General features: G+C 37.0%; 1 protein-coding gene across 8 annotated transcripts in view; it reads right to left on the reverse strand.

Annotated features, from left to right (window-relative positions):
* Nucleotides 1-19,406, reverse strand: part of TFB1M (transcription factor B1, mitochondrial) — a 68,346-nt gene that overhangs the window by 41,108 nt on the left and 7,832 nt on the right. For all 8 annotated transcript variants that reach the window (XR_004038734.3, XR_011376693.1, XR_011376692.1 and 5 more), the window contains exons 3-5: nucleotides 10,183-10,291; nucleotides 8,688-8,839; nucleotides 1,030-1,149 (exon numbers count right to left, since the gene is read on the reverse strand). Coding sequence is in view for 3 of the 8 variants with exons in the window: in XM_030853108.3 (XP_030708968.1) it covers nucleotides 1,030-1,149; nucleotides 8,688-8,839; nucleotides 10,183-10,291 (381 nt within the window). In the remaining 5 variants the exon portion in view is untranslated. The remainder of the gene's footprint in view (nucleotides 1-1,029; nucleotides 1,150-8,687; nucleotides 8,840-10,182; nucleotides 10,292-19,406) is intronic.

The following is a 19,406-nucleotide window of genomic DNA, read 5'->3' on the forward strand; positions in this document are numbered from 1 at the left end:
CACTAACTCAAAAAGATACATGCACCTCTGTATTCATTGCAGCATTATGTACAATAGCCAGACAGGGAAGCTAACCTAAATGTCCATCGATAGAACAATGGATAAAGAAAATGTGGTGTATATTTTATATACATATATTAGGGAATATTATTCAGTCATAAGAAAGGAGGACACCCTGACAACACAACAATCTGTGACAACACAGCTGGACCTTGAGCACATTATGCTAAGTGAGATAAGTCAGACAGAAAGACAAGTACTGTATGTTATCACTTACATGTGGAATTTTAAAAAGCCAGACTTGTGAAATGGTGGTTATCAGGGGAGGGGGAGACAGGAAGCTGTTTAAAGGTACAAACTTACAATGAGTCGTAAATAAACCCTAGAGATAAAATGCACAGTAAATATAAACAATATTGTATTATAATAAAACTTGCTAAGAGACTAGAACTTAATTATTTCAACTACCAAAAAGAAAGGATAATTCTGTAATAAGATAGAGGTGCCAATTATTGCTACAATGGCAACTATATTACAATATATAAATGTACCAAGTTAACATGTTGTATACCTTAAAATTTATACAATGTTAAATGTCAAATATATTTCAATAAAAATAAACAGATAATGTTTGATGTAACTTTAGTTAGAAGTCTCCATCAGAAATCACAAAGAAATACTGATTTCTTTTTCTGAGTATTGTGTGACCATATAACTCATCTTAAATACTGGGATACTTTTAAGGGTAAAAGGGGATAATAATAATAATGATAACAGCACCACCAGCGCAACATGGATAAACCTAGACATTTGGTCACACTATAGAAGGAGAAGAAAAATTAGAATAAGAACGATTCATACTGTGATGTTTATGGTTCTCATTTAGGAGAGGTAAAGAAAAAGGTGTGGTATGGTGTGCATATAAGGTCAGATTCTAGAGATAATTTCCTATGACATATCCTCACAGGAGCAAAGATTACAATTAAACTCCTAATTCTGGTATGCTAAAACAAACAAAAAGAAACTCACCTCCGGTTTGGGGATGAAAGCCTGACCTGGAATTGTCAAGAGGTGCTGAACGTCGCAGAGGTACTGGGCCATGATGGAGAGGCGACTACGCTGCTTGCTTCCTGTACTGGCTGTAAGTCTCTGCACAAGGACACAAAGGAATTTTAGCAAGTAATTCACTCATTATCTATGAACACTAGGTAGATTTTCTGAGATAAATTTTAAAAGCATAGGCTATCTGACATGATACAAAGCCAACATGGAGAATATTTTCCTCCAGTACTAACTGAGGTACATCTAAGAAGCGTGAATTATATCATATACAGTGCACTCAAAAAAATCATATAAGAAAACTTCCCTACCACTGGCTGTTGGGATTTTCAAACCACTGTTATATTATGTAGAAGACACTGTATGAAACAAGTAATCAATAAGTACTGATAAATGAAAAAGTTAGCAAGAATAATGAAGAACTAAAGATGCTTTAATTTTATGAACTACCCCAATATCTGCATGAACGTTTTCAGTGGTGTGCTTTTCTTTACTTAAATTGTAATAAAACCTTGAATATTCAGAACTATTGAAGAATTGGCTGTTTTTGCAACTAATTTTTACAAAAAACTAGGAATTTATTCTCTTAAGCACCCAAACTTTTTTTTTTTTTTTTTTTTTTTGGCGGTACGCGGGCCTCTCACTGTTGTGGCCTCTCCCGTTGCGGAGCACAGAAGCACAGGCTCTGGACGCGCAGGCTCAGCCGCTCTGCGGCATGTGGGATCTTCCCGGACCAGGGCACGAACCCGTGTCCCCTGCATCGGCAGGCGGACTCTCAACCACTGCGCCACCAGGCAAGCCCCAAACATTTTTATTTTAACATTAGGTATATTCAAATTAACTCATAAATACAATTTCAACCAATAACCCAAAAGGATTTTTAGAAAGAACTTTAAATTCCATATAAATTTCATATAAAAAAGCAAAGGGCCAAGACAGCCAGGATACTCCTGAAAAACATCAGGAACTGGGGGAACAGGGGGCAGGGGCTGCTGTGTGGAGATGAGGTGGGGGGGACTCGCCTTGCCAGATATCAAAATTAAGGCAGTACGGTATTGCTAGAGGTGCAAACAGACCAATGGAACAAAAACCTTAGAAAGAGACCCAAGCACATGTGGACATTTGAACTGTGACAGATGTGAGGTAGCAGCTGCCAGTGGGAAAAGGAAGGATCCTTCAGCAATACTGGTGTAAATAGGAATCTACAAGGAGGACAATGGAGGTCCATATCTCACATCACAACCAAAAATAAATTCCAAGTGAATTAACAGGAAGTGAAAAATTTTTAATTTTTATAAGTAAATATCTATGACCCCCATGGTAAGGAAGAATTTCTTAATAATGAAAAAGCAGAAGAAAAGACTGATGTATTTTGTTCTATTTAAATTTAAAACTTCTGTGTAATAAAAACACTATAAAGGTAAGGCACAGACTGAGACAAGGTATTTGAAACTGATACCTGACAAAGGATTAGTGCTCAGAAGAAACTCCTATAGCTCCATAATCAAAAGATAAACTAACAGAAAATATGATGAGAAATACGGTAAGAGCAACTCCAATGAAGCATAACCATAAACTATGTGTAAGTAAATTACAGATCAGGGACCTGCACATTAAAACCATATGGGATACAGTTTCATATTCATGAAATGAACAAAATTTAAACAACAGAAAAAGAACCTGACAGAACCTAATACTGGCAACAATACGGAGCAGCAGGAATTCCCATGTGCCGCTAGTGAGACGCGAAATTGGCACAAGCACTGTGGCCTATGATCTGGCAAGATATACAGCAAAGCTAAAGTTGGGTAAACCCTTATGATCCTTTATGTCTACCTCTATGAATACATCCTAGAGACCTGCTTCACAGGGAGATATGTACAGGGATATTCACTGCAACATTATATGTAGTATGCAGGAAAAAGTGGAAAAACATAAAGGTCCATCATAGGTGAATAAACTGTGGTAATTCTGACAATGGAATGCTAAATATAGTTACAATGAATACAAGAGACACCAACTAAGTCCCAAACAGAGTAAACAATAACTGACAGAAAATATGTACAGTATGACTCCACTCACACAATAACTTCAGAAGATTATTTCTTATTGTTTACTCTCTATGTGCATGTGTATATCTATCTATCTATATCTGTAGAGCAAGCAAAACATGTTCATGGGCATAATATCAATTTTAAGACAGTTCAATTCATAGGAGGGAAAAGGGGGATAGAAGAGGGCTCCAAACATATCTATTTTATTTCTTAAAAAGATATGAAAAATATGGCAGTATATTAAGATTGGACAAAGCTGAGTGGTGGATAAAACAATTAGGCATACTTGTTTTTCTAAAATGTAGTCTGCTTCTCTACGTTCTTAGAACTCCCTGGACATTCTAAATCTCTTTTGAATGATAGAGTCAACATTACAAATACCAACAATTACTGGAATAATCCTGGGGCCAGGTATGCCTGTGCTGTGCCGTACTACTAACAGTCAAAGACGGAGCACTTTTTGAGTCACTGGGTTGGCCAAAAAGTTCATTTGTCCCCCCCCCGCCCCCCCCCCCCGCAAGATGGCTCTAGTAGCACTCAGCTGTCTTTAACTACTTTCGAAACAGATTTGTTAGATTGTGACAGCTGTCATATCAGTGTGCGTTGAAAAAACCTTATCAAAATTGGTAAATTTTTGTGTAGCCATTTTAATATTGAAGATTCAAGAAAAAAAGCGACATTTTCTGAATATTATGCTTTATTATTTCAAGAAAGGTAAAAATGGAACTGAAACGCAAAAAAAATATTTGTGCCAGTGTATGGAGAAGGTGCTGTGACTGATCGAATGTGTCAAAAGTGGTCTGTGAAGTTTCGTGCTGGAGATTTCTCGCTGGACGATGCTCCACGGTCAGGTAGACCAGCTGAAGTTGATAGCGATCAAATCGACATTAATTGAGAACTCAACATTATACCACCCAGGAGCTAGCCAACAAACTCAACATATACAAATGAAGTGCTGAAAATCATTTGCACCAACTTGGTTATATTCAATGCTTTGTTGTTTGGGTACCACATAAGTTAAGTGAAAAAAACCTTGACTGTATTTCCGCATGCAATTCTCTATTTAAATGTAATGAAAATGCTCCGTTTTTAAAACAAATTGTGGTGGGTGATGAAACGTGGATACTGCACAATAATGTGGAATGGAAGAGACTGTGGGGCAAACGAAATGAACCATCACCACTCCAAAGGCTGGTCTTCATCCAAAGAAGGTGATGTCGTGTACATGGTGGGAATGGAAGGGAGTCCTCTATTGTGAGCTCCTTCGAGAAAACTAGACGATTAATTCCAACATGTACTGCTCCCAATTAGACCAACTGAAAGCAGCGTTCAATGAAAAGTGTCTGGAATTAGTCAACAGAAAATGCATAATCTTCCATCAGGACAATGCAAGACCACATGCTTCTCTGATGACCAGGCAGAAACCGTTACAGCTTGGCTGGGAAGTTCTGATTCCTCCGCCATATTCACCAGGCATTGTACCTTTGGATTTCCGATTACTTCAGTCTTTACAAAATTCTCTTAATGGAAAAAATTTCAATTCCTTGGAAGACTGTAAAAGGCACCTGGAACAGGTCTTTGCTCAAAAAGATAAAAAGTTTTGGGAAGATGGAATTGTGAAGTTGCCTGAAAAATGGCAGAAGGTAGTGGAGTACATTGTTCAATAAAGTTCTTGGTAAAAATGAAAAATGTGTCTTTTATTTTTACTTAAAAACCGAAGGAATCTTTTGGCCAACCCAATATATTTACTGTGCTGGGTGTTTCTCTTTCCTGCTTCACTGTCACGTGTCAAACTCTAATAGTCCCTTTTACTTTGCTGCTTCTAACCAGCTGTGGGCATGAACACCACATAATTTGGCTTGTAAAAGCTTTGCCTTAGGTAAGATTTAAAAATAGGCTTTAATCTGAGATGCTGAGAAAATTTCCTGTGGGCAAAGTTAACCGTAGATTTTGTAGCATATTTTGTTACTTAGAAGCCATCCCTCATCTCAACCCTTTTTACTTTAGATTACCTGGCTCTTGTCTGTATTTGGACAGTTAAAATTACCGGGAAGTCAAGTTAAGACAAGTGATGAGTTGCTACAGTATATATAACAAAATAAATTCTTCCCTTCTAAAATGTAAAGCCGAGAACTGTACATATTCTCATGCAAATATCAAAAACAAAGACAAATAATGGAAGTACAGATTTAAGTTAATAAGCTTATGGATCAAATGGTCAAAAATATTTCTAGCTCTTTATAAAGAAAAAAGGAACTTTACCACTGGCATAAGATTCAAAATTTTTAAAATGCATTGTGCAAACTGGCACCATTCAAAGCAGTTGTGTAAAACTAAAATGCAGCATGAACATAATCACAAAATTAGAAAATAAACCAAAAGAAATGCCCAGACTTAAATGATCTCATCCTGGATTTTCTTCCAGTATTTTACTTTACATCTGAAAGGTGTGTTCCCACTGAAGAGAATTTAAAAATCACTTTAACCAAAAGGCAAACCAAGGAGGCATGGACGGTAAGCTAATTTGCTATAAAGACACATTTAAGTACAATATATTTCACCTAGAGTGCTACATATCCAGTTATGCCAGGGGAAGGGGTGTCCTGATTGACACCTATCCAATGTAACCCATCCAATCTTTGTAGCAAATACACACACAGGCTGTAGAGATGAAAATATGTGAATCATATCTTATAACTTAGAAGAAAGCAGCACACACACCTGTCCCTAATTTATTAAGGAAAAATTCAAGCCACAAACCAGAAAGCTCTGCAAAAAGATTGCATTAAACGCTAGCATAAGAGTTAAACGGTCGATCAACCATTCAAACATGAATTGATGTTTCTTTGATAGATGTATTACAGGTAAAGCTATGAAAATTCAAACTCCATCACAGGATAGACTTGAAAAGCAACAGCCCAGGGAATCAAACCAGGTAATTTTTCAGTAAAAAGAAAAACTCTTAACCCTTAAGCTTTTAAAAAATTCTGATTGAATATAAGAAAAACAACGGGTCCAAGAATTCACAAGGACAGTATTATTTATTTTCCTTTTCATCTAAAATAATTGTAAGTACAAATAGAAAAATTAGGCTTATACTTGAGAAGCTGCACAGCCAAACACCAGGGACGATGAGAACTAGATAATTAATGGAGAGGTGATTTCCTCCCCGCCAGGGATGTGACCATTCACCAGCCAGGGTGCCCTGGAGATGGCAGAAGATGAAGAGGCTGATGCTGGACCCAGAAAGAAGAGACCACAGGTCTGGCCACAGAAAGAACGTGAACATCGTGACTTCAGCAGAAAACATATGACCTGTGTTCAAGTTCAGCTTTCCCTGTAACTAGCTCCACAACCTGTGGAAGACGTTAAACTACTCGGAACCTCAGTTTCATCATCTATGAGATTTGTTAAGGTCTCATTTATTGCTACACAGTCTGATTCTATTTTATGAGCTGTTAACTTTAAACTGTCTACATGCCTCGTAATGTGTGAGCTGAATTCTTAAATTTACACCCTGTAGTCTTAAGAGGAACACGCTCCTTTCTGTTCTGTAACTCACAAGGCCAAGCCAAGCAAATGTTTAAAAGTGCTTTCTGTGGCTAAATACAAAATTACAAACATGACAGTGTCAAGAACAAACAGAGGTTACATAAGAGAACGCTGCTTAGTCTCCCATTGAAACTTTCACTTGCAAAAATCAGAGGAGCAGTGTTATCTACACTTCTAAAGCACTCCGTTAATTACAGATTCAATATAAACTCTTCTCAATATTAATACTAAAATCAACTTTTTGTTAAAGAAAAATAATTGCATACGGTTAAGTGGAAGCAACACTATTATTAATAAGCACAACGGACACTGAGTCATTGAAAATGTTATCCCACCTCTTCAGCCTCTGTTCCTTTGCTCTTTCCCCCCAAAGAATCAGAGTACATAGTATTTTGCATTTCTATTGTGTTACTGAAGAACAGAAATACCATAATAATCATGTCAGCTGAGAAAGAAAAACCAAGGACAAATCCAAAAGCTGAGAAAATAAGAAGAACTATTAGCATGGCCTCAATTCAAACCAACAGAAGAGAATTAACAGAGTCACGAGGAGGAGACGACTAGGACCTTAGGAAAAAGAGGATGTCATCTTAGAGTTTCTAACAAACACAAAAGGGTCCTAATTTTTGTGATGGATTTTATAGCCAAATAATCTAAAACAAAGTTTTTCCAACTGTGGCGTTATTGACATTTTGGGCTGGTTAGTGCTGAGTAATTCTTTGCTGTGGGGGACTGTCCTGTGTACTGAAGGATGTTTATCATCATCCCTAACCTCTATCCACTAGATGCCAGAAGCATCCCCAACATTAAAAAACCAAAAACCTCAGAATATCCAGTATCTTGTCAAAAATTATCAGGCTTGCAAAGAAGCGGAAAAACGGGACCCATAGCAAAGAGGGTGGGCAAAGTCAACTGGTAAAACAGTACAGAAATGACAGAGGTAAGGAAATTAGTAGGCAAAGATCTTAAAATAGCTATTACAGATATTATACATATGCATAAGGATGCCAAGGAAAGCATGAACATAATGAGAGAAAGGGAAGATATAATAAGACTCAAATGAAACTTTTAGAGATAAAAATACAATATCTGAAATGAAAAATAAACTGAGTAAAATTAACAACGGATTAGACACTGCAGAAAAGAGTGGTAAATTTAAAGCTGCAGAATGATCCAGCATTGCCACTTTCAGGTTTATACCCTAAATAAATCTTGCCTATGTGCACCAGTTGACATCAAAATAGGAACGTTCACGACAGTTGTTTGTGATAATGAAACATTGAAACTAATGCAGGGTCCCAAAACAGGAATATGAACAGATAAATGACAGATAAATAGTCAAAGAGCGGGTAGTAAATAGCTGTACAAATAAACTATAGCTATGAACATGAGCAGATCAGGATAAAAAGAATACAAAGAATACACGTTGTATGAACCCACCTGTATAAAGTTAAAAAATGGACAAAACTAAAGTATATTAATTCTACAGATAAGAATCTATGCGATAAACTATGCAGGGAATAATAATTCGCAAACTCATGGTATAGATTATCTTGGTAGCAGGTGGGGGACAGGAGATGTAATCAGAATGAGGTATACAAGAGGGTGTCAAAGATGTTTATAATTTAATTATTAACTTGACTTGGGTGGTAGAGATTCATATGTTCTTTTTATTAAGCCATACATACACAAAGCCATGCATATACATTATATACTCTTTTGTATTTGTATGTCATAATGAAATTTTTAAAAAAATGCTTATAGTCTACAGATTCCCTCCTTAAACCTCTGCACTTCAAAAACTGCTCTCATCTGCCCTGAGGGTTCATCTTCTAGAGAGAGAAACTTGGAACACTCCAGCCATGGGAATGCCTAGCAGGCTTATTAGCTGAATCAAAGTCTATCTATTGAATAATAAGACATGCAGCCCCCTTCCCTTTCTCAACTCCAAATTATCACATTCTTTTTGTTTTATTTGGTAATTTGATCACGATAAAATAGCCAGAAAAAGTTAAAACTTACCTCTGCCACTTCCTTTTGAAAAGTCAAAGTCATCTGGGTTCTGCCGTAAGCAAAAGGTCCATTTCTATGAGAAACGTTTTCAAGCCATTTGATAATCAGTGGAGTTGATACACTAAAAGGCAGATTTCCAATAATATGTACATTTGGAGGATCTGGTTGGCATAAGAAAAAAAACTTGGAATGATTATTTCATCAATATATTCTGAATACAATTTCAGCTAAGAGTAAAATCAAACTGGATATTAACAGCATCAAACAAAAATATACAAAAAGATATGGCTGAGTATTTTCCAGTCCATTTATTCTCCAGAAGCAATGTTTTCTCACAATCCGCTTTGAATTATCATGGAAAAAAAATCCTACCTAATTACTATTCAGTCAAAGTCTTCAGGTTTTGGCTTAGGAAAAATATGAAAAAGAACTGGTTTGAGGGAAAAAATCATTTGCTTTGGACATGATGAGGTCAAAGTTCCTATGGGGCACCCAGATGAAGCTGTCAGATACCTAGGCAGGGGATACAGGCTGGACGTGAAGATTAAGTGTGCAGTATATACACGGTAAGTGAAACCACAGGGGAGGAGTAATCCAGGCAAACCTGCTGCATGAGAACAGCAGGTTCCACCCCTCCCCCCCCAGCTCAGAAACAACATGTAAGATGTGGCTGGAAAAATAACCACCAGCAAAGAATACTTAGAGAAAGCTCCCAACAATGTAAAAGGAGGAATAGGAGCGCCTGGTATCAGGAAGACAGGAGCAGAGAAATAGTCTAGAAGAGAGTAACAGTCAGATTAATGCCAGGGAACTTGAGATGGATTGAAGCAGGCAGTTAGGTCGGTTGTCACTGTGTCTGTGACGGGCTGGGCAGGCAGAAACCTGAAGGCTGGTGCCGAGAAGAGGACAGTGGGAGCCTGGCGTGCAGCGGCCAGAGACAAGGGGGGCAGCCGTGGGGGCATGCCAGAATCGCTCCTCCAGGTGTTCTGAGGGGTTTTATGGGCACGAAACACACCCCATTTATCTATGTATTCCAAGGAGCTGGCACATAGCAGGTACCCAGTAAACACTGTCTGTGAATGAAGAGCACCTTGGTTAGTCATTGAATGTGAAAGACAATGGAAATAAAGTTAGAAAGGTGTGGGTACAGCTTGGTTCACTAAAACACTTCTTTTTTCACCACTTGGAAAAAGTAACACTTTATAGTTCATTCCATCCTTACATGGTATCATAAAAATAGAAAGTTTATTTGAACAGAACCCAAAATATTTGAAAAATATTGGGTAAATAAATTAGAATTATAAAATCAAATTACTTTATCTTACTTTGGAACAAAGTGGAAAAGCAGAAAAAAACTGCAATGCGCATTACCTATTTAATTCTAGTCATTTAATTTTTAATATAAATATATAATAAACATTTATAATGTATAATAAATAACATAAATATTTGTGATCTAAATAATTACAAAAGAAAATAAGAAAACCAACCCAAAGTCACTTACCATCCTCCCACTGTCTTTTGAGACTTTCTGGAAAAGCCTTTTCTATCTTAAATGTCAAGACATCTCCATGGACAATTCTCAGTTTTCCAGGTGCTGCATCAGAAAGCATCTAGTTTACAAAAAGGTCAATAAAATGAGCTCATACACTTTGGAGAAGAGTAGAACTAATTTTTTTCTTCAAGTCTATGCATCGTTAAATAAATCTGAAAAGCCAGACTAAGAATGATCATTAATGAACTAATAGCATGCTGTGTCCACTGCAACAGGCAACTGTGGTGTTTGACTTTCAACACATAAGCATGACTGGGGATAGTGGCAGATACTAGTATAACAATAGCTTATAACATCACAAATAATACATTATCTTAATTCTGACCCGCAGAATGACTTGTATTTCTGTACAGATTTAGCAAAAACTCAACTCTTACCTGTCTTTTTAAATTACAGACTAAGCAGTCTCCCAAGGCAACAGAAATAAAACCAAAAATAAACGAATGGGACCTAATCAAACTTACAAGCTTTTGCACAGCAGAGGAAACCATAAACAATACAACCTACAGAATGGGAGAAAATATTTGCAAACGATGTGACCCATAAGGGCTTAATTTCCAAAATATACAAACAGCTCATACAACTCAACAACAAAAAAACCCAATCAAAAAATGGGCAGAAGACCTAAACAGACATTTCTCCAAAGAACACATACAGATGGCCAATAGGCACATGAAGAGATGTTCAACACTGCTCATCAGAGAAATGCAAATCAAAACTGCAATGAGGTACCACCTCACACCGGTCAGAATGGCCATCATTAAAAAGTCTACAAATAACAAACGCTGGAGAGGGTGTAGAGAAAAGGGAACCCTCCCACACTGTTGGTGGGAATGTAAGTTGGTGCAGTCACTGTGGAAAACAGTATGGAGGTTCCTTAGAAAACTAAAAATAGAATCACCATATGACCCAGCAATCCCACTCCTGAGCATATAGTCAGACAAAACTATAATTCAAAAAGATACATGCACCCTAATGTTCATAGTGGCACTATTCACAATAGCCAAGACATGGAAACAACCTAAATGTCCATTGACAGATGAATGGATAAAGAAGATGTGGTACATATATACAATGGAATATTACTCAGCCACAAAAAAGAACGAAATAATGCCATTTGCAGCAACACTGATGCAACTAGAGATTATCATACTAAGTGAAGTCAGAAAGAAAAAGACAAACAACATATGATAACACATGTAGAATCTAAAATATGACACAAATGAACCTATCTTGAAACAAACAGAATCACGGACATAGAGAACAGACTGGTGGTTGCCAAGGGAGGAAGGGGGAGTGGGGAATGGAAGGATTGGGAGTTTGGGGTTAGCAGATTCAAACTATTATACGTAGGATGGATAAACACCAAGGTCCTACTGTGTAGCAGGGAACTATATTCAATATCCTATGATAAACCATAATGGAAAATAATACAAAAAAGAATGTATATGTATGTATAACCGAATCAGTTTGCCGTACAACAGAAATTAACACAACATTGTAAGCCAACTATACTTCAATTAAAAATTATTGATAAAAAATAAATTAGAGACTAAGGACATTATAATGAAATACTGAGAATTAATTAGGAGCAAATCATAGGAGAGATGGACTTAATTCAACTAAATCTTTGTAGCCTAAATATATACAAAGGATTCTACATATTACCAAGATCTTTAACTTAATCGACGACTAGAGTCAAACAAGCAGAAAGTCATGTGTTGTCGCCAAGCTGTCCGTGGCAGAGTCTGAATCACTTTCTTGACCAGAGTACCCCTAAAGTACTTCTGATCCCCAGGCACTTGCAACCTAATGAATTACCCTGTATGGGTTTTTTTGTTTTGTTTTTTTTTGTGGTACGCGGGCCTCTCACTGTTGTGGCCTCTCCCGCTGTGGAGCACAGGCTCTGGACGCGCAGGCTCAGCAGCCATGGCTCACGGGCCCAGCTGCTCCATGGCATGTGGGATCTTCCCGGACCAGGGCACGAACCCGTGTCCCCTGCATCGGCAGGCGGACTCTCAACCACTGCGCCACCAGGGAAGCCCACCCTGCATGTTTTAACAAAAGCTACCTCCCAGCCTATTTCTACCTTCCACTATTTGCTTTCCTTCCTCTTCCTTCAGTTTTTCTCAGTAAAAAAGAAAAATAAATAAAGGAAAAACGTACTCTTTCCTTAATCTCTTTTTTTTTCCCTCCATCTCATCCATCTTCACATCACATCTTAAGAAATGCCCTTACAATACTGAAGTGCTGGCACCTAACTAAAAAGAGCCTTCCAGCTAAGCCATCTATAAATTTGCATTGTGTTAAGTGCCCTGGACCCAACACAAAACTTGATTCTTTAAGTCCTTAGTTAAAAAACAAACAGCAACAAAAAAAACAGATGCAGTCCCTGAGCTTATAAAGCTCAACATGCAGGAGTGACTAAAATCGATGAAAACAAACACATCTAAAGTAGGTTACAAAGGAAGAGGTAACCCTCTACCCACATTAAATCTCATCTCAGGGAGCTCAGAGAACCTTGGCTCCAATTCAAGGAACTTTTGCCCTGAGCATCCCTTGGACCTTCTTCTCTAGCTCAATTAAAGCTAACTAATTTTCCTAACTCTCCTCTTCACTAACTGAGGCAACTGAGGAAGGACGAAAGCACCACCACAGAAGCCAGAGAGGAGACATGGACCAGGGCACCCAGTTGTAGATCACTTACACCTTTGGGGCAACAATGTGCCTTGCACATGCTTCTTTAGAGCACTGTGTATTACAATTATGTATATTTAAGTTTCTTTTCCCTGCAACAACATAGGTCCCTTAAGGGCACCTGTTTCTTATCTACCTTAATATCCCCTGCAGCTGCAACAGTACATAGTAGTGCTTCATTATATTTGATAAGTGAATGAATAAGTGAATGCTCAAATGGCATTCAGTTTTCTGTGAAGCTGGAATACTCCTCTCCTAGCCTGCGAGATTTGGGGCTCCCAAAATTTGTAGGGTCCAGAAAATTGCAAAGATTTATTTCACTGATAAATCAATTAGAAGTTGAGAAATGCATAGCTGAAATGCATATACTAATTAGAGGCTAAACATTTTAAGTCTGGGAATCATCTGCTTTGATACATTTAGCCATGGTAGTTCAGCAAAAATAATTGCGCACCTCTGATATTAAGGTACTTATGGATTATTTTAAGTTACCATGATTTGCTAAAACTTAATCTGATGAGTTCCAGACAATTAATCTTAGAAAATATAATAACCTCAATATACCATAAAAATAAAAAAGGAGATAGCTCTCTATGGGACAGGTTCTTACTGTATAAAAACTGTGTATTTAATGATAGCATTTACCATCAATGAAGAACTTAAAATTTTTTTCTATAATTATGCTTCACATAATTAAAACAAATAAGCATACCAAAAACGAAGAGGCAGAACTAAAAGCTTATGTTTCACATGTCAATATACAGAAAGTAATGAAGTTATCAGTAATTAAGATTAAAACAATGTAAATTTTGCTTTTTGGCATTAATTTACATGCTCTGATAACTCAACCAAGTTTGAAATGTTAATTTTTTCCACCTTGACACACACAGCTGCATGCCAGAAACCTGATATAATACACATTCACCTTCCTTTTCTAAGTTTAAAGTTGCTTTTTTTTTTTGGATTCCCCTTCAGGTTTAAGTGTCAGTCAGTGAAACAGCAAGTCGTCCTGTTCTTTAAAAGGTCTACCTTTTCCAGGACCACTCTGTAGCTTAATCTTCCCCTTTCCCACTCCCCACTGCAGAAGGAATGAATGCTGGTGTTCAGTTTTATGGCAAGGCCCTGAAGCAATTATGGAGGCCAAAAAAAAGAAAATGCTATACAAACTGAAACGACAGTATGATTACAGACAGCAGCCATTTCAACACCTGATGATATTCAGCAATGACACAGAAAGACCTTCTAACTAACCACTAATAGAGGAAAATGTTTTCATCGTCATAATGATGTTTGGGGAATGACGAAGGGGTGGGAAAGATCACTATTACAACCCTTCAAGAATAACACTTCGAAACATTGGAGGTGTTGCCTCATGATGTGCTCAAAGGCACAGCTGACTATGAATGCACACACTTGATTACAGCCAAATGGGTATTTATACAGACACTCAAATTATTCTATCATTTTTATTTTAGTTTCCAATCCTATATTCTTCCAAAATGAGGCATGAGTAAGCTTTGAGTAAAAAATATTCATTAAATAAGGCTGTAAAAGAAGAAAGAAAGCCAAACCATGACAGGAGAAACATGCATGTAAATCGTGAGAGCTTTACATCGTGACAATCCTGGAGATGTTAGATCTCACAGCTGACATACTGAATTATATCATTTTCACTCAGTATTGGAGGTAATTATACCCAGTTTCCAAGAGATCATGTGTTTTTCTGGTATTAAGTTTTGTAAAGGGTACAAGGAACAAACAGAGAATGCCTTTAATAAAAGTGAGAAAACAAAATGCAAAAGTATTCTTCACATGGTCACCGAAAAATCTCTCTCCTCTAACAAGTCAAGGTCTTAGTGAATGCTTTCTGCGGGGGGCAAGCAGCTATGGTCTAACTAGATAGTTTGCTGGTGATCTAATTTGATGAGGAAAGAACTTATACCCAATTATAAGGTACTTATGCCCAATTACCAATTCCTTGAGAAAAACTGTATCAAATAGCCATTTTCTCATGGTGAGGGGCTTCTCATGGTGAGGGGCTTCTCATGCCACCTTCTCATGGTGAGTGGCTCATGGCAGCCAACACTGTACAGTGGGCTAAAGATTAATTACCCAGCCCAGTGATATTACCTTCCTTCTAACTTGCCACAAAGTAGGAACCCAAACACTGTTGAAATAAGGGCTGGACAAAACTGTTAGGCAAACTATATGATAATGAATCTACAGTATGAAACACAATAGGTGAAAAAAAGTTTTTTTTATTATATAGAACACAGAGAAAAGACTAATGCTATTATTCAAAAGGAATTTAAGATAATGTTACAAATGACTTTTCTAAGGGTGAAGATTACAGCATGATTTCAAAAAGTCAGCCTGCTTTGCTTTTTAAACAGGACCAGAACATGTACAGTAGAAACTCACTCACTCAGACTCATCAAGGAATTAGATGTTTGATTTAATAAATTTTCTATTCAACCAATGTAACTCCTTTAGGTGTTAACATTTCTTAAACAGAAACATACAGGTGGAAATCTTTCTAAACTGTATTGCACAATTCTCTTCCTAACCCACAAACAATGCACCCAATGTCACCCTTTTCTTGATGACTTGGGTCACTGTTGCCTGGAGAGCAAAGGCCTCAATGGTTATGATCCCTTAGTGCTGTGCTTTTTTTCAGTTTTATATTTGCTTTTTATAGCTTTTCTACCACAGTAATAATTGTTACTTCTTGCTCTTGTCAGTGGGTCTGCTTCTAGCATTGGTCTCTGTACTTACGACTTACAGTGGACTAGGAAATCACTTTGGCTGTAAGTCACCTTTTGCTAATTGGTTGAGTGCTGTCTATGTTATGATTAACTATGGTTATAGCTATATCAAGTAACTTACATGTGTAAAGTATGTAATTATCATAACAGAAAGTCCTCCTTATTTAAAATTTGCTAGCAACGAAAGAGTTTCAAAATTCTACTACCTCTGATTAAAAACTGCTCCTTTTGTCAGGATGACTAGATTACTTTATATGTCCCTTTACAAGACGACAGGGAAGGAGAATAATTATAATAGCAACCGTTTATTGACTACTGGCAATAGGCCTGGCTCTTTACATAAATTTCTATCTATCCTTGTAATAACCACAAAAGATAACTATCATTCCCATGCTGCAGATGAGAAAGCTGAAGCTACAAAAGGTTCAAAGGCAAGCTCAGGGTCACAAAGCTAGTGAGTGACATATATGATATTTGAACATCAGCCTATTTGATTCTCAATGCCATGAACTCTCTACTTTGCCTATCAAGAAATAATCACTCTATTTACCTACTATAAAATCCCAGAGGTAATACTAACAATAATCAATGCCTTACTATCTCCAAAATTCCATGAAATATACACATAACTTAACGGTTAGGAAGACTCCTAGAGCTTCTTACTCTGGTCGAGATGAAATATAGGAGACCAGATACATTTTTTTGCCTTAAATGAGAAACGGACAAAATAGTTGAGGCAATAATATTCAGACACTGGACAACAGGAAGTGCAGGAAAACCTGCAGATCCAAGAAGCTCTCACTGCCCCACGCGCAAGAAACATGAAGAAAATGACACCAAGGCATATCATGATGAAAATGCTCAAAACCAGTGATAAAGAAAAAAATCTTAAAAACAGCCAGAGAAAAAAGCCAGAAGCAAAGATAAGAATGACAGCAGGGCTTCCCTGGTGGCGCAGTGGTTGAGAGTCCGCCTGCCAATGCAGGGGACACGGCCTGGGAGGATCCCACATGCCACGGAGCGGCTGGGCCCGTGAGCCATGGCCGCTGAGCCTGCGGGTCGGGAGCCTGTGCTCCGCAACGGGAGAGGCCACAACAGTGAGAGGCCCGCGTACCACAAAAAAAAAAAAAAAAAATCTTGAGATGGGGAAATAAGCCTAAATTATCCAAGTGGGCCCAATGTAATCACAAAGGTGATGAGAGGCAGGAGGATTAGAGGCAATGGTAGAGATGTAGAAGCGAGAGGTACATGAGCTAATGATGGCAGGTGGCCTCTAGAAGCTGAAAAAGGCAAGGAAACATTCTCCCCTGAAGCCTCCAGCAGAATACAGCCCTGCTGACCTTGCTTTTAGACTTCTGACACCCAGAACTGTAAGATAAAAATTTGTCATTTTAAGCTACTGAATTTGTGGTAATTTGTTACAGCAGCAATAGAAAACTAATACATAAGGCAGAGATGGCCAGAGTGGTGGGAAAAATGCAAGATCCACTACACACTTGCCTCTGAGAAACACACTTAAAATATAAAAACAGAAATAGGTAAAAAGGGTGGAAAAGATATACCATTCTAACACTAATCAAAAGAAAGACGGAATGGCTATATTAATATCAGACAATGTAGATTTCAGAGGAAAGAATATCACCAGGGATCAGGAAGTTCATTTCAAAATGATAAAGAAGCCAATCCATAACAAAGATATAACAATCCTAAATGTTTATGCACCTAAAAACGGTGTTTAAAACTAGGTGAAACAAAAACTGATAGGGCTGCAAGGAGAGACAGACAAATCTGCAATTAGAGTACAAGATTTCAATACCTTTCTCTCAATAAATGATTGAACAAGTAGACAGAAAATCACTAAGGAGATAGAAGACTTGAGTAATGCCAACTGACCTAATTGAAATATATGCTGCATCCAACAACAGCAGAATGCATATTCTTTTCAAGAAACGTTTACCAAGACAGATCATATTCCACATGCCATGAACAAGTCTGAATTAATAAAAAATGATTCAACTCATGCAAAGTATGTTCTCTGATTACAATGGAATTAAACTAGAATAACAGAAAGAGGTCTGAAAAGCCCCCAAATTTGCAAACTAAATGATACACTTCTAAATAATCCACAAGTCAAATAAGAAACTATAAGGGAAATTTGAGCTGAAGTCTTTCTTTAATATCTCAAAAAATATTTAAAAAAAAGGAAATTAGAAAGTATTCTGAATGCAATGAAAATGAAATCAACATATCAAAATTTGTGGGATTCTCCTAAAGGTGTACTGAGAGGGAAATTTATTGTACTAACACCTATAAGAAAATAAGAAAGGCTTCAAATCAATGACTTGTTTCCACCTTAAACTATAGAAAGAACAAATTAAACCCAAAGCAAGAGGAACAAAAATTTCAGAGCAGAAATCTATGAAATAAGAAAATAGAGAAAAATCAGTGATTCCAGAGCTGTTTTTGTTTAAGATCAATAAAGTTGACTACTCTGTAGCCAGACTGATCAGTAAAGAGAGATATGCTAATTACCAACATCAGGAATGAGAGAGGTGACATCATTACAGATTCTACAGATGGTTTATTTACCATTAGAAAAATCAATATAATTTGCTATGTTAATTAAAAAAGAAAACCATACGATTATCTCAAAAACTCAGAAAAAGTATTCTTGCAAATCCAATATCCATTCATTATTTAAAACAAACAAAAAACTTCTCAGCAAACTAGGAACAGAAGGGACCTTCTTCAGCCGGAAAAAGGAGATCCAGGAAAAACCTACAACTAACATCATACTCAATGGTTAAGAGTCTGAATGCTTTTCCCCTAAGACCCGAGAAAGACAAGGATGTTCACTCCTACCACTTCTGTTAAACACTGTACTGTAGGTCTTAGTGCAAGATGAAGAAAAACAGTGACAAATAGATTGGAATGGAGGAGGTGAAACTGTCTTTATTTGCAGATGAAATATTAATATATGCAGACAATACTAAGGAAATCTAGAAAACAGCTACTAATAAGTGAGTATAGCAAGGTTGTAGGAATACAAAGTCAATATCTAAAAAAATGGTATTTCTACATAGTAACAACAAACAACTTTGAGTTAAAATTAAAAACCAATACCATGTACAACAGTATCAAAGAATATGAAATAGTTAAGGGTAAATCTGACAAAAGGTGTGTAAGCCTTGTCTACTAAGAACTATAAAACATGGCCATGAGAAATTAGAGAAAACCTAATAAATGGGGCAATATGTCACGTTCATGCATCAGAAGACGATACTATTAAGATGCCAGTTCTCCCTAAAGTGATCTACAGTTTTAATCCAATCGCAATCACATGAGGCTTTTTTTTTCCAAAGTGGAAATTGCTAATATGATTTTAAAACTATTTGGAAATGCAAAGGATCTAGAATAGCAAAAACAATTTTGAAAAAGAAGAACAAGGTTGGAAGACTTACATGACCTGCTCTCAAGTCTTTCTATAAAGCTACGGTAATCAACACAGATTGGTATTGGTGAAAAAGACAGACCTATAGATCAATAAAACAGAATTGGAAGTCCAGATATGGACCAACACACATAAAGCTAATTGATTTTTGACAACAGTAACAAGGCAACTCGATGAGGAAAAGATAATATTCTCAACAAATGGTGCAAAAAAAAAAATCTTTACCCTTACATCACAATATATACAAAAGTTAACTCAAA

The sequence above is a fragment of the Globicephala melas genome, chromosome 14 (assembly GCF_963455315.2).
Source record: "Globicephala melas chromosome 14, mGloMel1.2, whole genome shotgun sequence".
NCBI lineage: Eukaryota > Metazoa > Chordata > Mammalia > Artiodactyla > Delphinidae > Globicephala > Globicephala melas.